Below are 26,495 nucleotides of genomic sequence, written 5' to 3'. Positions count from 1 at the left end.
CGATCTGAGGACTTGATCCCAGCATCCTGGGACCTTGATCAAGGACCTTGATCCCAGGACGCTGGGGTCATGACCTGAGCCGAAGGCAGCCACTTAACTGAGTCACCCAGGTGTTCCAAGTTTGTTGACTCTTGATTTAAAACAACAAAACTATTAACTTAGCTTACAAATCTGCAATTTGGGTAGGGTTTAGCAACGTAACCCCTCTGCTCTACTGAGTATCAGTTAAGAGTGGCTCAAAGGGTAAAGACTGGAGTCATCTGAAGGTTCATTCACTCATAATATATCTCCAGGGCTGGGAACATCATTAGGGAATCCTGTCTCTGTGTGATCTAGAGACCATGTAGTCTCTAGCTTGGTAGCTTCAGGTTAGTTACATTTCTTACATGTTGGCTCAGAGCTCCTAGTGTCTGTGACCAGAGAGAGAGAGAGATGGAAGTTGTATTGCCTTTATAGCCTGAAAAGTCATTCATTTGTTACTTGTTACCTTCATTACATTTTACTTGACTAGACCAGGAGTGGGCAAACTAGCCCTTAGGCCAAATCCAACTGGCTACCTATTTATAAATAAAGTTTTGTTGGAACAAAGTCATGCCCATTCTTTTATGTATTGTCAGTGGCTGCTTTTACACTACAGTGGTAGTGCTGTGTAGCTGTGACTAACATTTTAAGGCCTGCAGAGACTAAAATATTTATTAGCTGGCTTTTTACAAAACCAAGTTTTCCAGTCCTGGGTGTAGGCACTTTCAGTGAGCCATCCATGGTCTTTAAACATTGGGGTGCGTGTGCCCCTTTGGATCACTATGTTTGTATCTTTGGCATAAATTCCCAGTAGTGCAATTGTTGGGTCATAGGGTAGCTCTATTTTCAACTTTCTGAAGAACGTCCATACTGTTTTCCAGAGTGGCTGCACCAGCTTGCATCCCTACCAACAGTGTAGGATAACCTCCCCTCATCTTGCATTCTGTTCCCACCCTCAGAAAACATGTGTCACTTCCTCAGACCTTCATGTTCTGTCTTGTGGGCTTCTGCACATGTGTCAGACTCTCTGCCTTCTCTTCATCTCACTAACACCTATACTCATCTTCAGGTTTCCACTTAGACTTTTATTTTTTTCTGGTAGCTCCTTCTTTTTTAAGTGATGTCATCCTGTGATGTTTTTCCCATGGCATTCTGCATTTACGCTATCATAGCACTTCCCATCCTTTATTTACAGTTCATTATTTTTTTAGTCATCTGCTGTCCTTACTGGACTGGAAGCTCCATAGGAGCAGGAACATGTATGTCTGTCTTTCTAACCTGTACCACCATCATAAGGTCTGGCTCATAAAGACACTTAATAAGTGTTTGTTGACAGTTTGAATGATGGACATGTGACTTTAAGATGAATTTCATTTTCTTAGTAACATGGGGAGAACAACTAAATTTCACATCAGATTCATTGTTAAGTCTGAACAAGAAAAATGTAATAACTGTGGTAAATTTATTTCTATGCACAAAGCATATCACAGTACAAAAATAGAACTATAAAAATTAATAATGATCATTATGTTAGTATAGTTAAATTACAAGTTTTTTTCCTTTAGGATATTTCAGATTTTCTATAATTTTTAAAATTTCTTTTATTTTAAATGTTTTAAAAAATGAATTCAAATTGCATCTTAAGAATCTTAAAGACGGCATCTTCAGCTCCTCAGGTTTTTGTTCCCAAGTTTGACTGAATCCTAGGTCATTACCAAGACCTAAAGCATAATACCTACTGGAACCAACCTAAAATGTCTTTGTTTATACTCTTCTTCTTCAGTAAATCCAAAAACCATTCCATTTTTAAAGTTTCTCTTTCTAAGATCAAGTTTCATATTGTTCAAAATAGTGAAAATGAGGGGCACTTGGGTGGCTCAGTTGTTAAGCATCTGCCTTCAGCTCCGTCCTGGGATCAAGCCCTGCATCAGGCTCTCTGCTTGGTGGGAAGCCTATTTCTTCCTCTTCCCACTCCCCCCGCTTGTTTCTCTCTCGCTTTCTCTCCCTCTCCGACAAATAAATAAAATCTTCAAAAAAAAAAAAAGTGAAAATGATACTCTTGTTTTTATTCCTCTTTTTTTCAATTTATCAAATGAGCCTTCGTGTACTTCCACATTTCTCTGAAATATTAACATCGTTGCTCAAAAAATGGTACTTATATTTAAGTATTTGTAAAGTGTCTTGGAATATTTTGCCTTCAAGTCATTGATAAAGTCAGGCTCAGGGAAGTCACATGCGGTGCTGAAGGTCAGAGGCTTGAGTAAGAGGTTTACTGGGAACAAGTTAAAGATCTTTCCATTCTTAGACCTCCTGAATGTAATACACAGTAAAGATGGTTCTCCTTGTATATATTTCTTTTAAAAAATAGTTTTATCATTGTGTCAATGAGGAACTTAAATTGTATTTCTAACTTAAGGCTGCTGCTAATAATATTAAATATGGATAAAACCTCTGTGTCCTTTGGAGACCTGTTGTGTTAAAAACAACAAACATTTTTTTCTAGTTTGAAGTTACTTGTGTACTGCATTCTGATCCTTTTCCCCCTTTCCTCCACAGTTGTGCATGCCTAAAGGGCTATCTTTCAGAACTCAGACTGACAATAAAGACCCTCAGTTCCACTCATTTATAATTACCCGGGAAGATGGCTCTCGTACCTATGGTTTTGTTCTGACTTTTTACGAAGAAGTTACCAGTAAGCAGATCTGCACAGCCATGCAGACGCTCTACCAGATGCACAATGCCGAGCATTACAGCAGTGTGTACGCTTCGTCCTCCTGCAGCATGGATTCGCTGGCCAGCAGTATTGATGAGGGAGACACCACCTCCCTTTTGAAACTCCAGCGGTACAACTCCTATGACATCAGCAGAGACACGCTGTATGTTTCAAAAAGTATATGCTTGATCACACCACTGCCTTTCATGCAGGCCTGCAAGAAGTTCCTCATCCAGCTTTATAAAGCAGTAACCTCCCAGCAGCCGCCACCCTTGCCACTTGAGAGCTACATCCATAACATTCTCTATGAGGTACCCCTTCCACCTCCAGGGAGATCACTGAAATTTTATGGTGTTTATGAACCCGTCATCTGCCAGAGACCTGGGCCCAGTGAACTCCCCCTTTCTGATTACCCTCTTCGAGAGGCCTTCGAGCTTCTGGGATTGGAGAACCTGGTGCAGGTGTTTACCTGTGTTCTTTTAGAGATGCAGATCCTTCTCTACTCACAAGGTAGGTCCTCCCTGGATGTTAAGTCTCCCCCAGAAAAGTGCACATGAATCCCAACTATTGCATTTCCATGGGATATATTACTAGAACCAAATAATTAATGGTCAGAGGTCTTCTGTTTTGTATAAAAGGAACACCTGTTTTAGGTGGGACCAGAGGCTAAGATATTACTTCTCTTTGAGGTGTCCATGGCTATGAAGAAAAACAGGAAAAGTATACAAAAGCCTGAATCTGGCTGACTTGAGTGTATTTATTTTTTAATGAAAATAGACCCTTTTTTCCAGGTAGTACATAATCATAATAAAAGAAACATACTTGTTTTCATAATGGAAGTGAGAGAATGATGTTAGTACCAAGAACATGTAGCTGTCTTATTTTTTGCAGATGAGTAAAGGTTCCCATCAAAACTCAGTTGACATTGGAAAGGCATAAATGAAATTGTTGACTCTGAAGCTTCCTAAGGCAATCAATTTTGGACCTTTGCCTGTGGGAGATACCACTAGTTGTGGCTCTCTTGAGTCTAACAGTTCTAGTAGAGTTATGTGGGGTGTTTTTGTTTTATTTTGCTTTTATTCCCAAAAGGAAGTTATCTTTGTGATGTTTCTCATTCAACGTTCTCCCAGCACATACTTAAGAAACTTAACAGAATTTGGGTTTTATTTGATGAAAGCATTTATGATGGCTAATGTTGAGCTTAAACTTAGAGCACTGGCTCCAACCTGAACATGATTTTGCAGAGAAAATAGAGATGCTCTGTCTTGACGGATAGCGAGTTGAAGGAAAATATAGAATGGTTGCTGCACATCGATAGGTTCTTTGAAAAATGTGGCACAAATATTTGGGTTAGCTTTTTGCTAACTTGTATTTAGGCTAGCAGAATTGTAGTGCAGTCTCCTGATGGCTGCCATCAAGCTTATTTTACCACTTCCCTTTTTTTCTTTTCTGTTTTAAATTAGAAGTGAGTCTGAGCCAAGTAGGCTATATTTGTACTTCCCCATCTTGTGTGTATGTTGACACTATTTGTGTGTTGACAGCCCTTCATGAGGTTGTATTTTCTTCAGTTTATCCTACGAAATGTTCTTTGATAATGTGTTGTGATGTCTCTATTTTTGTTGTCAGGAAGTTCTCTAATGACCAGTCGAAATTCTCTTTTCCTCTTGCTCTTACTCTCTTAGGGTTTATCATTACCTGCAGGTCACTCGTTTGTATCTAAAACGTGTGACTTAGTAATTCTCTCTTCCTGTTTCTTTCTTTCTTGCTTTTTTCCCTGAAAACAGCGTATGGGGTAGGGGGTTAGAGAGTTGCTGGAAGGGGACAGGGTGTGGAACTAGATACCCTCAGGTGTATTAACCTGTGAGAAAAAATAATTTCAGTCCTAGATTAACAAAGGATCTTCAAGGTCATTTGGTTCAGTTTTAGCTCTGCCTAGAGAAGCAGTTTGGACCAGAAGGAATATCGGTTTTTAAGTCATAACAATCCTAGATTCAGATCTCTGTCGCATTACTAACTGTAACCATAGCCAAGTTATATGATCTTCCTCAGTGTCAGTTAATTCATCTTTATGGGGATAACAGGATTTTTTCCTTCTCTCTCACTGATTTATTGTGAAGGTTAACTAAGAAAACTACAGCCTACTTTGGGTATAATTGGCACTAAATGATAGCTGATTTATTGTAATTATTATTCATTTTATTAGTCCTACACAATCCTCTATAAATTATGTATATTTTAGGGGGCGCCTGGGTGGCTCACTTGGTTGAGCAGCTGCCTTTGGCTCAGGTCATGATCCCAGGGTCCTGGGATCGAGTCCCACATCGGGCTTCCTGCTCAGTGGACAGCCTGCTTCTCCCTCTACCTCTGCCTGCTGCTCTGCCTACTTGTGCTCTCTATCTCTCTGTCAAATAAATAAATAAAATATTATGTATATTTTAAGTTGCATGGGTCCACCATATTACTGCATTTAAAGTATAGCTTTGTTAGATTAAATAAGGCATCTGTTACAGGGTTGAGAGCCTAATAAATGTTCTTTTATATGCATGTTAGGTCTTTTTTTTTTCTTAGCAAAAAACCCTTTCATTGTCACACTTTCTCTTTTGAAAAGCACTATATGTCTCACTGCATATGGTCTGTCCTGAGCTCTCATCTTTCTGCTTTTGATTAGCTTATCCCAGGCAGTTCATGGAAGCTGTTGAAAAGTTATAGTTGATTAATATCTGCCAGTTTAATTCACTTTCAAATGAAGAAGCATGAACATGTTTTTGTACTAAATAAGGTGTTTTTTTGTGTTTTTTTTGTGGGATTTTTTGGTAATTTGGTTTTATCCCGAGAACAATGGTGAATCCTGAAGTTATAGGACTCTCTCTCTCTTTCTGTGCGCGCGCGTGCGCGCGCACACACACACACACATTTTAAGTGTCCTACAAAAGAAAGCTTCATATGGTAATTTTATAACCATTCACTGAAATCACTGTTACAAATTGGCTATGCTTCTCTCTTCAACAATGAGTTATTGCTCTTATCTGTATTTTATTTAAGGGAAGTTGAGGCTCAGGGAAGCCAAATAACCTTCCTGAGATCACATTAGGTAGTGTTGTAGAGTTAAGAATGGGGCTTGGATCTGTCTTTCTACAGAGCATTTAATCGCCATGTTAACTGTATTGGGCTCTGCACTTCACCTTTCCTTATCTGTCTCAATATTTCTTTTTAAATTATTAACTCACTCTACCAATCTGTTACAAAGGGATCATGTTAAATATCTATAGAGTATAAAATGAAAGCTCTGTATAAATGCAGATTTTAATACTGGCAATGTCTTTCCCATTAGAGAAAAAAGTTTCATTTAAATGAATAAAATAAGAGTCATTATGTTGATTTGTATCTGGTGCCCTCCTTCATTCTTACCGTGTTAAGGGGGTTTTAATAACACCCAGTACTCCTGTTCTTATTCACTAATGCAGCTATGCCATAAAATTTAAAAACATTGTAAGTGCTAAACAATTACCGTGAAAACCTAAAGTGAATCAGAATAGAAGGGTTTTAGTGATTAAAACTGTCCTTCTAGACTGATTTGAAATTCTGGTCCATAGCCCATTTAAACAGATTCAATCTGCTATTTAGAGAGTGTGTATATCACACTCACTTTGTGGTGGTAACTAGTTAGAAATTTTAAGTAGAGAATGCACCCAGGAGGTAAAGGCTCTTTTCCAGGACCCCAAATCAGAAAAGATCACTTTCATGAATTTGAATTTATTGGTCTTTTAACTTACAACTTAACTTTCTGTTTCAGAAATTCTCTATTCAGAGATCATAAAAATAGACATTTTTTTCTTAATGTTTTAAAGTTATATTTAGCATTTATGGCGTTAGTCATAAGAAATTGATTTTTTAATCGATTTTTCCTTGTTGTAGGGAAGAGATCAAATTTAATATTTTAGAAATATCTCCAACTAGTTATCCTAGTCATTGGATAGACCTCTTTTTTCTTCTTCTGAGCAGGAATACCATTAATGTCATGTAGAAGTTCCTGTATGTGAGGGTATATTTCTGGTGTACTTCAGTTTATTCTGCCAGTATTTTTGTCCCTCTACTAAATTACTGTAGCTTTAAAAGTAAGTCTTGGCATCTGGTAGGATGGTTCCCTCATTACCTTATTTTTTTACCCAAGAAGTAGACTATTTTATTAAATATACATTTTTCACGTGTCTATATGTATATTACAATACAAAATAATGACATCATTTTAGCACTTAGCTGAAAGAGAGCCTTCAGAATCATTAATCCTTCAAAGCCATACCATCATTAGAACTTTATAACCTAGATAATGCTGTGCTACAGATAATAACCACTACCTTCTTTTTATTAGAGTTGAGTCAAATCTAATATGAGGACAATGACATATTTAAAATATTGACTTTTCCCTTCCATGAAAATGCTGTATCTCTCTGTTCTAAGGGTCTTGTTTAATGTCTCTCAGTAAAGTTTTACAGTAGTAATTACAAATAATGACAGTTTTGTTTCTTCTATTCCAATATTTCTCACCTTTTATTTCTTTTTCTTGCCTTACTATACTAGGCTCTCCAGTACAATATAGAATAGAATTTATAGTAGCAGGCATCCTTGTCTTTTTCCTGATTTTAAAAAGAACACATTTTTTTGTTTGTTTGTTTGTTTATATTTTGTTTATTAAGAGAGAGTGCATGGCGGGAGGGGCAGAGGAAGAGGGGAAGAAGAACCCCAAGCAGGCTCCACGTCCAGCACAAGCACGAGGTTAGGGGTTGGCCTCAGTCTCACAACCCAGAGACTATGACCTGAGCAGAAACCAAGAGGTGGATGTGTAACCAACCTAGGTGCCACTGAAGAGAACACTTAATGTTTTACTGTTGTATAACATTTTCTGTAGTGTTTTTGGTAAGTACCTTATACTAGGTTTAAGAAGTTCCATTTTTTGTTTTTAAAGACTTTTTTTTAGGGTGCCTGGGTGGCTCAGTAGGTTAAGCCATTGCTTTCGGCTCAGGTCATGATCTCAGGGTCCTGGGATCAAGTCCCACATCAGGCTCTCTGCTCAGTGGGGAGCCTGCTTCCCCCTCTCTCTCTGTCTGCCTCTCTGCCTACTTGTGGTCTCCATCTATCAAATAAATAAATAAAATCTAAAAAAAAAAAAAAGATTTAAAAAAAAAATTTATTTATTTGACAGAGAGAGATCACAAGTAGGCAGTGTAGGGCTCAATCCCAGGACCCTGAGATCATGACCTGAGCCGAAGACAGAGGCTTATCCCACTGTACCACTACCCAGGTGGCCCAAAGAAGTAACTTTTATTCCTAGTTTGTTCAAGTTTTTAAAAATCATGAATTCCTATTGTATTTTATTGGATGCTCTTTCTACATCAAATAAGATGATCGTGTTTTTCTTCTTTTGATCACCTAAGGTGAAAATCCATCCCTGTATTCCTGAGATAAACCTTACTTGGTTATGATGCATTATTATTTTTTAAATATGACTTGATTTGGTTGGCTAGTACTTCTATTGGAATTTTTTTTCATCTATGTGTATGTGGTTTTTAAAAAGATTTTATTTATTTATTTGACAGACAGAGATCACAAGTAGGCAGAGAGGCAGGCAGAGGAGGGGGGAAGCAGGCTCCCCACTGAGCAGAGAGCCCAATGTGGGGCTCGGTCCCAGGACCCTGGGATTATGACCTGAGCCGAAGGCAGAGGCTTAACCCACTGAGCCACCCAGGTGCCCCTGCATCTATGTGTTTTATTTATTAGCTTATAATGTTCATTTCTTGTACTATCTTTTCTGGTTTTAGTATTAAGGCTATTCTAGCTTTATACATTGAGTTGGAAAATGTTCTGTTTTTTTTCTGGGAGATAGAGATAACTTCTTTTAAGGTTGTAAATATATGTTCCATGACTGTTTAAGAGAACTTATCTGTAAACTGTTAGGTCTTGTTGGGAAGATGTAAGGTACCAGATCAGTCTCTTTAATAGTTTATGTAGGTTTTTTATCTCTCCCTCCATTCCTGCCCCCCACCTTCTACCTTTTCTCCTCTTCCTCCTCCTCCTTCATCATCACCATCATCATTGTTGTCACCTATGGTGTTTTACTATACCACAGGCTACCCCCTGGTATTTGACCGTGGATCCCATATAGCAAAAGAACCCTGGTAGTTAAAAGATGCTGTTACATTACTAGTCCCATTCAGTCATTAACAATTCAGTCCATCATTCTTATTGAATGAAAATGTTTCCTAGGCTAAGGTCACTCAGGTTTGCAGACTTCCATTTGGTCTTGTCAGGTTCCAAAAGCAGTAGTGGTCTAAGCAATACATGGTTTCACCTTTGAAGGCATCTGGTATAATTGAGGTAAGAGACAATATTATCTCTTACCTTAAGCCTCTTGTGAGGTGTCAATGTATATTGTATTTCCCTTACGGCATAACTCATTTATTCTTTCCTTTATCCTCAGCCACTAGTCCTCCTTTTTATTTCAACTCAGATGCTTCTACCTTTGGAAGGACACACCTTAGGTTCCTGCTTAGATTCAGCTACAGTACAGGTAGATTTCAGGATTCTACAAGTGACAGTAGAATCTAGCAGCCTCTTACACATTTCAGAGTCAGTCCTGTGGGAAAAGAGGCAACAGTCTCCATTTGATTTTGGAATTCATCTAAACAGTTCCTTCTCCGTTAGAGTGTTTCTCCAACATTACCTAGGACATCAAGTTTATTTTATGTCTTTCATTAATCAGAACAGTTTAATGTCCAGTAAGCAAGCTAGTAATTGCCTCTAGAAGTTCTCTACTCCAGCATCCTAATACTCGTCACTGGGAGGTGCTCACAATTTTTGCCATAGCCTCAGTCTGCACTGTGCATATAGGGCTATGGTGCGGAATTTGTCCATACCAGGACTCCTGCTACTTTTGTACACTGTGTAGGCTCAGGCAGTCTTATTCCCATGTGGCATGTCCAGTTAATATTGTTTGAAGGGCAATTTATGTGCTTTCTGTTTTACTTCTAGGGGAAGTGTTATACAGTCATACAAAATATCCATTGCCATAAAACATTCAGGTAAAGCTTATTTATTTACTTATTTTTTATTTATAGTTTAGGTAATTTACATATTCTAGAGTAGAATTCAGTGATTCATCACTTATGTACAACACTCAGTGCTCACACAAGTGCCCTCTTTAATACCCGTGACCCATCTAGCCCATGCCCCACCTGCCTCCCTTTATCAACCCTCAGTATGTTCTGTATTGTTAAGAGTCTCTTATGGTTTGTTTCCTTCTCCACTTCTGGTAAACTCACCTGTTTTCTTTATTAAATTCCACATATGAGTGAAATCATATGGTATTTGTTCTGACTGACTTATTTCACTTTAGCATAATATACTTTAGCTCCATCCACATTGTTGCAAATGGCAAATTTCACTTTCTTGATGGCTGAGTAATACTCCGTGGTGTGTGTGTGTGTGTGTGTGTGTGTGTGTGTGTGTGTACACACCACATCCTCTTTGTCCATTTGTTAGTCTATGGGCATTAGAGCACTCCATAGTTTGGCTGTTGTTGATGACGCTTCTGTAAACATCATGATATATGTATTCATTCGGATTTGTATTTTTTTATCCTTTGGGTAAATACCTAGTAGAGCAATTGCTGGGTTGTAGGATAGTTTTATTTTTAACTTTTTTTGAGGAACCTCCATACTGTTTTCCACAGTTGTTGCATCAGTTTGCATTCCCACCAACAGTGCAAGAGGGTTCCCCCTACTCTGCATCCTCGCCAACCCCTATTGTGTCTTGTGTTGTTAATTTTAGCCATTCTGACTGGTGTGAGGTGACATGGTGGTTTCAATTTGTATTTCTCTGAAGATGAGTGATGTTGAGCATCTTGTCATGTGTCTGTTAGCCATCTGGATGTCTTCTTTGGAAGGGTGTCTAGTTGTGTCTTCTGCCCATTTTTAAACTGATTGTTTTTTGGTTGTTGAGTTTGATAAGTTCTTTATAGATTTTGGATACTAACCCTTTATCAGATATGTCATTAGCAAATATCTTCTCCCAGTCCATAGGCATCCTTTGCTCTGCAGAAGCTATTTATCTTGAGGAAGTCCCAATAGTTCATCTTTGCTTATTTCCCTTGCCTCCAGTAAAAAGTTGATGTGGCCAAGGTCACAGAGGTTGCTGCCTGTGTTCTCCTCTAGAATTTTGATGATTTCCTATCTCACATTTAGGTCTTTAATCCATTTTGAAATTATTTTTGTGTATGGTATAAGAAAGTGGTTAGTTTCATTCTTCTGCATGTTACTAAAATGTTACTAATTGTGCATTCTTCTGCATGTTACTTCTGTGTGTTACTGCATGTTACTATAAGAAAGTATCTAGTGGAAAAAAGACAGTCTCTCCAACAAATGGTGTTGGGAAAACTAGACTGCTGTCTAGTTTTCTTGCTTTATCGAAGATTAGTGCTTGGTTTTCTATTCTGTTCCATTGATCTGTTTGTCTTTTTTTCTGCCAGCACCACGCTGTCTTGATGACTATAGCTTTGTAATACAGCTTAAAATCTGGAATCATGATGCCTCCAGTTTTGTTTTTCTGAACTGCTTTGGCTATTTGTAGTCTTTTGTGGCTCCATAAAAGTTGTAGGATTGTTCATTCTATCTCTCTGAAAAAATGCTAGTGGTGTTTTGATAGGGATTGCATTAAATATGTAGTTTGAGGTAAAGCCTATTATAATTTTTACCCAAACTTAAACTTTAATGCTTTCAACCTTTAAACTCTTATGTTCTTTCAATCTAATTGTAGCCCGCATTATGACTTCACTAAAGGGTCTGGGTACCACAGTACATGAGGCTCCTTTATAAAGGATTTCAGAAACTTCTCTTTTCTCACTGACCATTTTCTCCACTCTTGTGCGTTAGGTTTTGGGTTTCCACAAGGGGGTGAGCCAAGAGAACTTGGCCCTTTTGTCAATCTTTAGATTTTTTTTTAAAGATCTGTTTATTTATTTTAGTGATAGTGAGCACTTGTGTGCAAGTGGGGGAGGGGCAGAGGAAGAGAGAGAGAACAGCTACAAGCAGACTCCCTGGCTGAGCACGGAGCCCCCCACAGGCCTTAATCCCAGGACGCCTGAGATCATGACCCTAGCCACAGCCAAGAGTCGGACTCTGAACTGACTGAGCCACCCAGGTGCCCCTGTCGATCTTTGTCTTGATTACTCTGCCTGACTGTTGCAGGTCTGGTTTCTCATTATGATCTTTGCCTTTCCCAAATTTGGGGAAATTTCTCCAAACAGGAGTAAATAGACCCAACTTGTTTGGCATCTTTTAATGTAAGGGTACCAACAAGGGGTTCCTTTGGTCTATCTAGCCTTAGAGAGTATTATTATTACAACTTTGTTTCAGCCCCATCAATGTTTGTATTACTCATCCCATTTTTCAATAACCATCTAAAGATTTACACCCTGCTAGAATGAGTCACTTGACACTCATTTTCCTTTTCCTCTTTGTTTCACTCCTATCAATATTTGCTTTATTCACCCTATTTCTTAATAACTTACAAGATGTCCACCCTGCTGGGAAAAGTCCCTTGACTCCCCCCGCCACTCCATGTATTCTTGTTAATTTAATACTTTTATTGGCACCTTTAAGATTCATGAGGAGCAAATTCATTCAGGATTGCAAATTTGAGAAGGCTTCTCTGACTGATTTTGTGGCAGTAAGGTTACATGAGGTATTTATGCAGAAGGGGCCCCTAGAATTTACCATGACCTGGGTAATGGGTATATTCAGTGGGTGAGGATCCCAGTTACTGTAAAGCCAATCCTACAGAGCTTGCATATGAAGCCTATTAACTGCTTTATCTAGGATGTTCCACTTGGTATTTAAGAGGGAGTCAGGCAATCCCCTTTCCTCAGGATAAACAGACTTTACAAAAACTTTTATCTAGTCCACCAGACTATCTGTTCCTTCAGGAGTAACCTGCTATGTGTGTGGATCATGGATAGCTACCTGTGATCCTCTCATAGTTAGCTGTGGGTCTTAAATCAACCCAAACATGCTCTTCCACCCTGCAGCGTTTCAAAACAAAGATACCATTCCTGAATTACTCTCTCAATCCATTTTAAAAAGGGTTCTTTAAGAAGTTGATACTGATCTATAAAATGAGATAGCACCTTCACATTATACCCCCTGGTTTCAGTAGCTTCTTGGTTTTGCCCCACTCTGCAGTATAAACTTGAGTGACCAAAAGTCTCTTAGAAATGCTATTTGTTGGCCTCACATAATTTTTCCCTTTTGGGACAGCCTTAAGGATACTTAGCTGAAGTTCAGCTTGGTATAATGTCAAGTGTGACCCAGCACTCTCTTAATTTTATTTTTGTTATAGATAACAGTAATGAAGGGATTGTATATTGCATTTTTTTTCTTACTGGTTTGCATTTCCTCAGGCATCTCATGAACCAGTTTCCCAGGAGTCGGATTCATCTATAAATTCCATTGGTAACTCTTGACTTCCATAACTTACCTCTCAGCTGCTGTTCCATTACTTTGGTGACCATCAGGCCACCTAGGAATCAAAGTTTTCTAATCCCCCACACTTCCATCATTTCTCTTCCCAAATCACATATTTCTGTGAATCTGGGCCTTTCTAGTGAATCCTACATTTTCTGAAACTGAATGATAGGTGTTTCCTGACACTAAACAAGAGCTGCTTTCTTTTCTACCACCAGTCAGTTTGACAGCAACTGAGTACGCAACAATTCAGTTCAATTGTGATACTGATTACCTGGAGTTAACACCAGACTCCACAGGTTTAGGGGTTTGGTCTTCACTTCAGGCACTAGCTACAAATGGGGTGTCCAGGCAACCCTCATTGCTGCCTAGAAAACTCCACATTCAGAAGTTTACACAACCCACCACTCAGACTCAGTAACTTGCTTAGAAGAACTCACAGAACTCTGGAAAGCATTTTCTTTACTATCACTGGTTTATTATAAAAACCTAAAACTCAGGAACAGGCAAATGGAAGAGATTTGTAGGAAATGCCCTGGGGGTGGGGGAGGGTGCTACAGAGTTTTCATGCTGCTCTTGGGACACAACACCTCAGTGTATCTCTCCAACCTAGAAGAAGCTCCTCTGTCTCTTCTTGGATCAAATTATTTAATTTTTTTTCTTGAATCAATTTTTGTTCATTTATATTTTCTCTAGGAACAAGTTTCTAAAACTTTCGGCCTATTTGCCTTAAACTCTAAACTTATTGCCTAAGGTCTTAATATTTCCTTTTCTTCATAGTCTCTGCTTTATCTGTAGTTTTGTCTCCCTTTTTATTCTGAATGCTGTTTATTTGTGCCCTTTCTCCTTGCTTATTTTTACCTGAAGTGTGTTGATTATGTTACTCTTTTTAAAGAACTTTTACCCTTGTTAATATTCATGAAGAATATTTAGATAAAGATTTAATAAATACATCATTTTTTGTTTAGTTTCTAGTTCCATTATTGTTCTTCTCTTTCTACTGTTTCCTTTGGACTTAAATTTTTTTTTTTTAAGATTTTTTTTTTTTTTTTTTTTAATCTGACAGTGATCACAAGTAGGCAGAGACAGGCAGGGGGGTGGAAACAGGCTCTCTGGTGTGCAGAGAGCTTGATGTGGGGCTCCATCCTGGGACCTCAAGATCATGACCTGGGTCAAAGGCAGAGGCTTAACCCACTGAGCTACCCAGGCACCCCCTGGACTTAATTATTTTAAATCTTCCTTTTACCCCTCTCCCTAGATATTAACATTTGAGTCTTTGAGCATTTGGATCTTGTGTTGGCTACATCCCACAAGTCTTAGTCTTAGTGTTTTGATTATTTAATTCTAAGAATTTTTAAATTTTTTTATTTTGACCATTTGTCTGGCCTTTCTTCCTTTTTTGCCTTTTTTTTGAAATAACTGAAATGGCTTTTTTTCTCATTGCAGTTTTTTTTCTGTGTTATCAGCTCTGTTTTCCTTTCTTAATGGTAAATTTTGGGATTTTAACATAAAGAGTCTTATGTCAGTGAGAATCTTTAAAATATTAATACTGTGGGGCGCATGGGTGGCTCAGTCATTAGGCATTGCCCTTCAGCTCAGGTCATGATCCCAGGGCCCTGGGATTGATCCCTGCATCGGGTTCCCTGCTCAGTGGGAAGCCTACTTTTCCCTCTCCCACTTCCCCTGCTTATATTCCCTCTCTTGCTGTGTCTCTCTGTCAAATAAATAAAATCTTTAAAAATACATATTAATATCGTAAAATGCTTTAATAGCAGTCACCCCCCATCACAGCTTATTTGATAGTTATTCGGAATTTTGTTAATCCTTGATATAGGACATTTTTACTTTATACACCTGATTTTGTTTAACTTTACAACTATTGATAACAAATTCAACCAAGTAAATTATAAAGATGTAATTGTCTTTATTAATTCATGTATTGGGCAGTATCCCATCTAGCAAATACAGGAGTGCTCCAAAGGTCTATAGAAAGGGAAAGTCTTTTCTTTTGTTTTGTTTTTTGAAGATTTTATTTATTTATTTGAGAGAGAGAGTGACAGTAGTGAGAGAGAGCACAACTGGGGAGGAGAGGGAGAAGCAGTCTTCCTCTGAAACGGGAACCCGACTTGGGGCTTGATCCCAGAACTCCGGAATCATGATCTGAACTGAAGTCAAACCCCTAATTCAGTAAGCCACCCAGGTGCCCCTAGAAAGGGAAAGGTTTTTAAATGCAGGACAAGGAAGTTATAAACTGAAGAAAGGATTATTTTGGGTGAGGTCACCTTCCTGTGGGGACAAAGGGTCTTACTAGGAGGATTACCTCAGCAGTGCTGACCAGGAAATTCCAGACTGACCAGTTAAGACTGCTTTTCTGGGGGAGGTTGAAACTGTAATTAGAGTAGGTACTAAGTCCTGGGGTTGGTAACATAGCCTACTATAAGTAACTCCATTTTAGATCTGTGGTTTTTTTCTTTTCTTTTTAAAATTTTTTTTATTTTTTTAAAGGTTGTATTTATTTATTTTTCCTAGAGAGCGCAAGAGAGCACAAGTGGGGTAGGGGTTGGGAGGTAGGGAAGGGACAGAGGGAGCGAGAGAAGCAAACTCCCCACTGAGCAGAGAGCCCAATGCAGGACTCGATCCTAGGACTTTGGGCAGATGCTTAAGCAACTGAGCCACCAGGTTCCCGTGTGGTTTTCTTTTTAATACCACAATTGCCGTTTCTTGAAAATTCACATTCTATTTTATATCTTAAATAGTTCTTGGTTCAGTCTTCTTCCTAAAGTATGTCCTTAGACATTCCCCAAATGAGGTGATATTTTCAATGAAATTTTGTTCATCTGAAACTGTTTTCCCTTTGCCTGTGTTTTTCAATGATTTTATTAAATATTAAATACTAGGTTAAAACTGGCTTTTTATTTTCCTTCTCTTAGCACTTTGAGAGTAAGATGCTACCATCTTCTGGTTTCCAGTGTAGCTGTTGAGAGGTAATTTATTACAGTCACCCTAATTGTCATTCCATGGCCAGAAATCTGTCTTTTCACTCTGGCTGTATATAAGATTTTCTTTTTGCCTTTGATGACCTGTATTTTGACTGTAATTTATCTAGATGAGCATTTTTTTATTTGTTCTTCTTATGATTCATTGTGAAATCTAAGGTTAATATATTTCAGTAGTTTTTGGAAAAATTTCAACCATCTTTCTAAATATTGCTTCCATCTACCTTTTTTCTATTTTTCCTCCTGATACTTTAATTAAACCTGTTAATCTGTTTCACTCAATTTTCCATATCTCTCAACCTCTCTTTTTGTCTTTTTGATGCATTCTGGGTGATTTCTCCATATCTATTTCCCAGCTTACTAATTCTCTTTTTACCTGTGTTTAGTCTGCAGTTAATCCTTCCTTTGACATTTTACTTTCAGTGGCCCTAAAACAGTTTTACTCCTTAATTCTTTCTTTAATTTCCATAAACATATTAAATATATGTATTTCATATTATTTATCAGATAAATTCAGTATCTGATGGGTTAAAGATTGAGGGTTTCTTCCTCTAGGAATAATTTATATTTTCTTTCACCAAGCATCTGAGTTCACTGGCAACACAGGTCTACTTTATTAGTATTTTTTTAAGTAGGCTTCACACCCAGCATAGAGCCTAACTTCATTTTTAAAAAATATAAATTTAATTAATTAACATGTAGTGTATTGTCAATTTCAGAGGTAGAATTCAGTGACTCATCAGTCTTATATAATACCCAGTGCTCATTACATCACCCAGTTACCCCATCCCCCGACCCCCGACCCTCACCTTTGTGTTTCTTTGGGCCATACAGATAGCATGAGTTTGGGCGCTAGACTTACCCAAAACCTGGATAGTAGATAGGAATTCTCAAGAGGCTTTCCCCCGCCCCCTTCCAGAGTTAGGTAGGGGCAGGCCAGACAACTTTCCTGGCAGTGCATTGTTTCTTTTATTATTCCTGTTTTGTTTTTCTTTTCTTGATCCCTTCTCCTTGAGGTTTCTCCCATGTAGGTCCTAGCTTTATGCAAGAGGATCTACTGTCTGAATCCCAGTCCTTCTTGGACTTTATTCTTTAACATGCATAGAAATAAAACAGAAGGTGTAGGCGTACCTTGGATCAACACATGCCTCAAAGACCCCTAAATACTTCAGCTTTACCATACTGGACTCTTGTTCCCATTTTTTTTTTTTTCCTGGCCTCTAATGACTTCCTCCCTTACTTTTTGCAAATCCACTCATTCATGAGTTTGGTGTTTTGAAATTATTTTATTTAGCATTTTTTAGTTTAGACTAGGCTCTAGTTTTTAGTTCTATTCCATCATACTGCCATTAATACTGCATAATAGAAATACTGTCACTGAACTAAATACTAAATACTATCACTGAACTAAAATTAAAATGAACAGATTGTTTGTGTCAACTATTACAGAATGTAACAACTGCTAGGCATAATTTAATTATTAATAATATAAAATGGGAAAATAATCCATGTCTGTTTTCTCTTTTGCCAAGTTACCCATTATATTTAATCTACTTTAAACAATTTAAGTACATAGTTATATACATAGATACTTTGTTTTTTCTCTTAACTTCTGTTGAAATATTAAGAGATATCACTTTAGTAATGGATGTTAGAAAATTATATTCTTATGAATGAATAGAGAGGCATATTTTAGTGTTAAGTAATTTGCTTTAAAAATGCCTGATGTCAGTCCATTCCCAATGATTTTTGGAGGTTCTACAGAGTGTGATGGCTAACTTGTGATTAATGTACTTTTTGCTCTTAAAATTGTGAATTAAATAAGAATTTTTAGGGGCACCTGAGTGGATCAATCTGCCTTCAGGGTCATGATCTCAGGGTCCTGGGATCAAGCCCCACTTCGGGCTCTCCACTCAGTGGGGAGTTTGCTTGAGATTTTTTCCTTCTCCCTCTGCCCCTCCCCTACCATCCTCCCTCCCTCCCTCTCTCTCCCAAGTAAATAAATAAATAAAATCTTTTTTAAAAAAGAATTTTAATAAAAAGCAATTCTCAATGAATACTTCGATCATTACCTATTTTTGAGAATCCTATTTGAATTTGAAACACATGTATATTTTTTTAAAGTCATCTAACATCAAATAAAACATCCTTTTTAAGTTAAATTCAAATTATTTATTCTCATAAATTATCCATTTTTGTGGATTCTTTTGCCCACAAATTATTTTCATACAGCTTAGGGTTTAACAAGTTGTTAAAGATTTATGTATTTATTTGAGAGAGAAAGGGAAAGTGGAGTGGGAGGGAGGGGCAGAGTTAGAGAGAGACTCTCAAGCCACCTCCGCACTGAGCATGGAGCCCCACATGGGACTTAATCACAGGACCCTGTGATCATGACCTAAGCCAAAATCAAGAGTCAGGATGCTTACCTGACTGAATCACTGAGGGGCTGACCCCTAGTTAAGAAAGTTTTTAAAAAATTATGTTTAAAGAAGTGCATACCGGGGTACCTGGGTGGCTTAGTTGGTTGAGCATCTGACTTTTAATTTCAGCTCATGTTGTGATCTCAAGTAATGACATAGAGCCCCAAGTTGGACTCTGTGCCCAGCGGGGAGTCTGTTTGAGATTTTCTCTCTCCCTTTCCCTCTGCCCAACCCCCAATGCACGCTCACTGGCTCTCTCTAAAATAAATAAATAAATCTTTTAAAAAAGAAATACATACCATTCACCATCTTAATTACTCCTTAGTGAACAGTTCAGTAGGATTAAGTATATTCACATTGTTATGCAGTCAGTCTCTAGAATTTTTCATCGTGTAACACTGGAAGTCTGTACCTGTTGGACACTACCCCAGATCCCCCTCCTTCTAGGCCCTAGCAACTACCATTCTACTCTATTTCTATGATTGACTGCTTTTAGATACCTCATATAAGTAGATCACACAGATTTGTCTTTTTGTGACTGGCTTATCATTTCACACAACGTAGGTGAACCAACATTGTTCATCCATGTTGTACCATGTGTCAGAATTTCCTTCCTTTTTAGGGTTAATATTCCAGTGTGTATATACCGCATTATGTTTATCCATTCACCCATTGATGGACACTTGAGTTGCTTTAACCTCTTAGCTACTGTGAGTAACGCTACTAAAAATGTGGATATGCAAATACCTTTTCAAATCTCTTCTTTCAGTTCTTTTGGGCATATACCCAGAAATGGAATTTTAGCAAATTCTTAATACCTAATTGCTGCCAAAGACAGTTGGTTTTCTCTGTTAATAATATAGATATGCTTTTAATCACTCCAGTATATCCCATTATATAACTAGCCATAACTGTAGTAATCAGATTCCTCTTATTAGGTGTTTGGGATATTACAAACAGTTTACTGTTATAAATGACACTTTGTACGTAACATATCATGTACTTATGTTTTTGTATACTTAGATGATGAATTCCTAAAATTGTAATTGCTGGGTCAAAAATTCTGTATATTTTTAAGCTTTTGATAGATACTGCCAAATAGAAACACCTAGCAACTTATGAAAATACTTTTTCTCCACACCTTTGCTGTGATTTTCTTTTTAAATCTTTGTGAACCTGATAAGCAAAATGTGGCTCATTATACTTGGGATTTTTGAGGTTGAATTTTTTTTATGTTGATTTGGATTTGTATTCTGTCTTTTGTGATGTCTTTGTGAGCTTTATGTAATTTTTGTTGCTGTTACAATAGTTTATTAAGAAAACAGGTCAGTGTGGGGACGAGAGGACAAACAAGTACATTTAAGTTGGCTCAAGTGAAGTGTACTACAGCTTCTTCACATCATTGCCATACTTGCTGAGATCAGAGGTCAAGTTCTCTGCCATTAGAAAACTGGTTAAAAAAGAAAGAAAGAAAACTAGTAATCCTAGCTCTTGCTTTGGGAGCTTCCACAGGCTGTGCCCCATTTTGAAATGCTATAGGACGTTGTTGGCAATATCTGAGATGAATTTCCGGAGCCAGAGAGATGAACTGAATGATGCATGCACTGAAGGATTCAAAGCCAGCATCAGGGGGTGACCGGTCACAGTACCCAGGATTGTAGGTGTGTAATCTAGCCATATCATGATGTTCATCAGAGGTATGCTGGCCACCACCAGCTTCACACCTCCATCTGCAGCACCTTGCAGTATGCAAATCCCACTCGACATGGCCTCCTCCTCCTTGGAAACTAAGCTGCTGGCCAGCACTGGAGCTGCCTTATGCCACTGCTGGTCCTGTGCCCCTTACCTCAGGTGTAGCTGCGGGGCCATCAGCTGTCCTGATGGGGCTGACCTTGTTCTCCACAATGATGCTGGTGAGACAAGACCTGAGATGGTGGAGTCAGGGCCCTCCCAGGGTCTGCATACAAGCCATTGCTAGGCAAATTTTTGACAGCATATTCTATATAATGTGGTAAAGCATAATTTTTTTTTTTTAAATTTTTTAATTTTTTTTTTTTAAATTTTTTATAAACATATATTTTTATCCCCAGGGGTACAGGTCTGTGAATCACCAGGTTTACACACTTCACAGCACTCACCAAATCACATGCCCTCCCCAATGTCCATAATCCCAACCCCTTCTCCCAAACCCCCTCCCCCCAGCAACCCTCAGTTTGTTTTGTGAGATTAAGAGTCACTTATGGTTTGTCTCCCTCCCAATCCCATCTTGTTTCATTTATTCTTCTTCTACCCACTTAAGCCTCCATGTTGTATCACCACTTCCTCATATCAGGGAGATCATATGATAGTTGTCTTTCTCTGCTTGACTTATTTCGCTAAGCATGATACGCTCTAGTTCCATCCATGTTGTTGCAAATGGCAAGATTTCATTTCTTTTGATGGCTGCATAGTATTCCATTGTGTATATATACCACATCTTCTTGATCCATTCATCTGTTGATGGACATCTAGGTTCTTTCCATAGTTTGGCTATTGTGGACATTGCTGCTATAAACATTCGGGTGCACGTGCCCCTTTGGATCACTACATTTGTATCTTTAGGGTAAATACCCAATAGTGCAATTGCTGGGTCATAGGGCAGTTCTATTTTCAACATTTTGAGGAACCTCCATGCTGTTTTCCAGAGTGGCTGCACGAGCTTGCATTCCCACCAACAGTGTAGGAGGGTTCCCCTTTCTCCGCATCCTCGCCAGCATCTGTCATTTCCTGACTTGTTGATTTTAGCCATTCTGACTGGTGTGAGGTGATATCTCATTGTGGTTTTGATTTGTATTTCCCTGATGCCGAGTGATATGGAGCACTTTTTCATGTGTCTGTTGGCCATCTGGATGTCTTCTTTGCAGAAATGTCTGTTCATGTCCTCTGCCCATTTCTTGATTGGATTATTTGTTCTTTGGGTGTTGAGTTTGCTAAGTTCTTTATAGATTCTGGACACTAGTCCTTTATCTGATATGTCGTTTGCAAATATCTTCTCCCATTCTGTCAGTTGTCTTTTGATTTTGTTAACTGTTTCCTTTGCTGTGCAAAAGCTTTTGATCTTGATGAAATCCCAGTAGTTCATTTTTTCCCTTGCTTCCCTTGCCTTTTGCGTTGTTCCTAGGAAGATGTTGCTGCGGCAGAGGTCGAAGAGGTTGCTGCCCGTGTTCTCCTCAAGGATTTTGATGGATTCCTTTCGTACATTGAGGTCCTTCATCCATTTTGAGTCTATTTTTGTGTGTGGTGTAAGGAAATGGTCCAATTTCATTTTTCTGCATGTGGCTGTCCAATTTTCCCAGCACCATTTAGTGAAAAGGCTGTCTTTTTTCCATTGGACATTCTTTCCTGCTTTGTCGAAGATTAGTTGACCATAGATTTGAGGGTCTATTTCTGGGCTCTCTATTCTGTTCCATTGATCTATGTGTCTGTTTTTGTGCCAGTACCATGCTGTCTTGATGATGACAGCTTTGTAATAGAGCTTGAAGTCCGGAATTGTGATGCCACCAACGTTGGCTTTCTTTTTCAATATCCCTTTGGCTATTCGAGGTCTTTTCTGGTTCCATATAAATTTTAGCATTATTTGTTCCATTTCTTTGAAAAAGATGGATGGTACTTTGATAGGAATTGCATTAAATGTGTAGATTGCTTTAGGTAGCATAGACATTTTCACAATATTTATTCTTCCAATCCAGGAGCATGGAACATTTTTCCATTTCTTTGTGTCTTCCTCAATTTCTTTCATGAGTACTTTATAGTTTTCTGAGTATAGATTCTGTGTCTCTTTGGTTAGGTTTATTCCTAGGTATCTTATGGTTTTGGATGCAATTGTAAATGGGATTGACTCCTTAATATCTCTTTCTTCTGTCTTGCTGTTGGTGTAGAGAAATGCAACTGATTTCTGTGCATTGATTTTATATCCTGACACTTTACTGAATTCCTGTATAAGTTCTAGCAGTTTTGGAGTGGAGTCTTTTGGGTTTTCCACATATAGTATCATATCATCTGCGAAAAGTGATAATTTGACTTCTTCTTTGCCGATTTGGATGCCTTTAATTTCCTTTTGTTGTCTGATTGCTGAGGCTAGGACCTCTAGTACGATGTTGAATAGCAGTGGTGATAATGGACATCCCTGCCGTGTTCCTGACCTTAGCGGAAAAGCTTTCAGTTTTTCTCCATTGAGAATGATATTTGCGGTGGGTTTTTCATAGATGGCTTTGATGATATTGAGGTATGTGCCCTCTATCCCTACACTTTGAAGAGTTTTGATCAGGAAGGGATGTTGTACTTTGTCAAATGCTTTTTCAGCATCTATTGAGAGTATCATATGGTTCTTGTTCTTTCTTTTATTGATGTGTTGTATCACATTGACTGATTTGCAGATGTTGAACCAACCTTGCAGCCCTGGAATAAATCCCACTTGGTCGTGGTGAATAATCTTTTTAATGTACTGTTGAATCCTATTGGCTAGTATTTTGTTGAGTATTTTCGCATCTGTGTTCATCAAGGATATCGGTCTATAGCTCTCTTTTTTGGTGGGATCCTTGTCTGGTTTTGGGATCAAGGTGATGCTGGCTTCATAAAATGAGTTTGGAAGTTTTCCTTCCATTTCTATTTTTTGGAACAGTTTCAGGAGAATAGGAATTAGTTCTTCTTTAAATGTTTGGTAGAATTCCCCCGGGAAGCCGTCTGGCCCTGGGCTTTTGTTTGTTTGGAGATTTTTAATGACTGTTTCAATCTCCTTACTGGTTATGGGTCTGTTCAGGCTTTCTATTTCTTCCTGGTTCAGTTGTGGTAGTTTATATGTTTCTAGGAATGCATCCATTTCTTCCAGATTGTCAAATTTATTGCCATAGAGTTGCTCATAGTATGTTCTTATAATAGTTTGTATTTCTTTGGTGTTAGTTGTGATCTCTCCTCTTTCATTCATGATTTTATTTATTTGGGTCCTTTCTCTTTTCTTTTTGATAAGTCGGGCCAGGGGTTTATCAATTTTATTAATTCTTTCAAAGAACCAGCTCCTAGTTTCGTTGATTTGTTCTATTATTTTTTTGGTTTCTATTTCATTGATTTCTGCTCTGATCTTTATGATTTCTCTTCTCCTGCTGGGCTTAGGGTTTCTTTCTTGTTCTTTCTCCAGCTCCTTTAGGTGTAGGGATAGGTTGTGTACCTGAGACCTTTCTTGTTTCTTGAGAAAGGCTTGTACCGCTATATATTTTCCTCTCAGGACTGCCTTTGTTGTGTCCCACAGATTTTGAACCGTTGTATTTTCATTATCATTTGTTTCCATGATTTTTTTCAATTCTTCTTTAATTTCCCGGTTGACCCATTCATTCTTTAGAAGGATGCTGTTTAGTCTCCATGTATTTGGGTTCTTTCCAAACTTCCTTTTGTGGTTGAGTTCTAGCTTTAGAGCATTGTGGTCTGAAAATATGCAGGGAATGATCCCAATCTTTTGATACCGGTTGAGTCCTGATTTAGGACCGAGGATGTGATCTATTCTGGAGAATGTTCCATGTGCACGAGAGAAGAATGTGTATTCTGTTGCTTTGGGATGAAATGCTCTAAATATATCTGTGATGTCCATCTGGTCCAGTGTGTCGTTTAAGGCCTTTATTTCCTTGCTGATCTTTTGCTTGGATGACCTGTCTATTTCAGTGAGGGGAGTGTTAAAGTCCCCTACTATTATTGTATTATTGTTGATGTGTTTCTTTGATTTTGTTATTAATTGGTTTATATAGTTGGCTGCTCCCACATTAGGGGCATAGATATTTAAAATTGTTAAATCTTCTTGTTGGACAGACCCTTTGAGTATGATATAGTGTCCTTCCTCATCTCTTATTATAGTCTTTGGCTTAAAATCTAATTGATCTGATATAAGGATTGCCACTCCTGCTTTCTTCTGATGTCCATTAGCATGGTAAATTCTTTTCCACCCCCTCACTTTAAATCTGGAGGTGTCTTCGGGCTTAAAATGTGTTTCTTGGAGGCAACATATAGATGGGTTTTGTTTTTTTATCCATTCTGATACCCTGTGTCTTTTGACAGGGGCATTTAGCCCATTCACATTCAGGGTAAGTATTGAGAGATATGAATTTAGTGCCATTGTATTGCCTGTAAGGTGACTGTTACTGTATATGGTCTCTGTTCCTTTCTGATCTACCACTTGTAGGCTCTCTCTTTGCTTAGAGGACCCCTTTCAATATTTCCTGTAGAGCTGGTTTGGTATTTGCAAATTCTTTCAGTTGTTGTTTGTCCTGGAAGCTTTTAATCTCTCCTTCTATTTTCAATGATAGCCTAGCTGGATATAGTATTCTTGGCTGCATGTTTTTCTCGTTTAGTGCTCTGAAAATATCATGCCAGCTCTTTCTGGCCTGCCAGGTCTCTGTGGATAAGTCAGCTGCCAATCTAATATTTTTACCATTGTATGTTACAGACTTCTTTTCCCGGGCTGCTTTCAGGATTTTCTCTTTGTCATTGAGACTTGTAAATTTTACTATTAGGTGACGGGGTGTGTGCCTATTCTTATTGATTTTGAGGGGCGTTCTCTGAACCTCCTGAATTTTGATGCTCGTTCCCTTTGCCATATTGGGGAAATTCTCCCCAATAATTCTCTCCAGTATACCTTCTGCTCCCCTCTCATTTTCTTCTTCTTCTGGAATCCCAATTATTCTAATGTTGTTTCGTCTTATGGTGTCACTTATCTCTCGAATTCTCCCCTCGTGGTCCAGTAGCTGTTTGTCCCTCTTTTGCTCAGCTTCTTTATTCTCTGTCATTTGGTCTTCTATATCACTAATTCTTTCTTCTGCCTCATTTATCCTAGCAGTTAGAGCCTCCATTTTTGATTGCACCTCATTAATAGCTTTTTGATTTCACCTTGGTTAGATTTTAGTTCTTTTATTTCTCCAGAAAGGGCTTTTATATCTCTCGAGAGGGTTTCTCTAATATCTTCCATGCCTTTTTCGAGCCCGGCTAGAACCTTGAGAATTGTCATTCTGAACTCTAGATCTGACATATTACCGATGTCTGTATTGATTAGGTCCCTAGCCTTCGGTACTGCCTCTTGTTCTTTTTTTTGTGTTGAATTTTTATGTCTTGTCATTTTGTCCAGATAAGTGTAAATGAAGGGGCAAGTAAAATACTAAAAGGGTGGCAACAACCCCAGGAAAATATGCTTTAACCAAATTAGAAGAGATCCAAAATCGTGAGTGGGGAGAAAGGGGATAAAAAGAGGTTCAAAAAGGAAGAAAGAAAAAAAAAAAAAAAAAAAAGAAAAGAAAAAAAAAAGAAAAGAAAAGAATTTTTAAAAAAAGAAAACACCTAAGAAAAATGTAAAAAAGAAAAAATATATATATTAGATAAACTAGTAAAAAATCGTTAAAAAAGAAAAAGGTAACAGTTAAAAAAAAAAAATTTACCCGAAGGCGAGAAAAAAAAAAAAAAATGAAAAAGAAAAAATTAAATTAACTGCAAGACTAAAAAAAATCACAGGAAAAAAGCCATGAGTTCCGTGTTTGGCTTTCTCCTCCTCTGGAATTCTGCTGCTCTCCTTGGTATTGAAACCGCACTCCTTGGTAGGTGAACTTGGTCTCGGCTGGATTTCTTGTTGATCTTCTGGGGGAGGGGCCTGGTGTAGTGATTCTCAAGTGTCTTTGCCCCAGGCGGAATTACACCGCCCTTACCCGGGCCGGGGTGAGTAATCCGCTCGGGTTTGCTTTCAGGAGCTTTTGTTACCTGAGCGCTTTCCGTAGAGTTCCGGAGGACGGGAATACAAATGGCGGCCTCCTGGTCTCTGGCC

The 26,495-nt window shown here is 38.2% G+C and overlaps 1 protein-coding gene across 4 annotated transcripts in view; it reads left to right on the top strand.

Annotated features, from left to right (window-relative positions):
• The window catches only part of DENND5B (DENN domain containing 5B), a 214,270-nt gene that overhangs the window by 103,289 nt on the left and 84,486 nt on the right, over nt 1-26,495 (top strand). For all 4 annotated transcript variants that reach the window (XR_009356769.1, XM_059185891.1, XM_059185889.1 and 1 more), the window contains one exon: nt 2,578-3,244. Coding sequence is in view for 3 of the 4 variants with exons in the window: in XM_059185891.1 (XP_059041874.1) it covers nt 2,578-3,244 (667 nt within the window). In the remaining variant the exon portion in view is untranslated. The remainder of the gene's footprint in view (nt 1-2,577; nt 3,245-26,495) is intronic.

Source organism: Mustela lutreola, chromosome 8 (assembly GCF_030435805.1).
Source record: "Mustela lutreola isolate mMusLut2 chromosome 8, mMusLut2.pri, whole genome shotgun sequence".
Taxonomy (NCBI): Eukaryota; Metazoa; Chordata; class Mammalia; order Carnivora; family Mustelidae; genus Mustela; species Mustela lutreola.
This window is presented reverse-complemented; position numbering and strand designations above follow the sequence as displayed.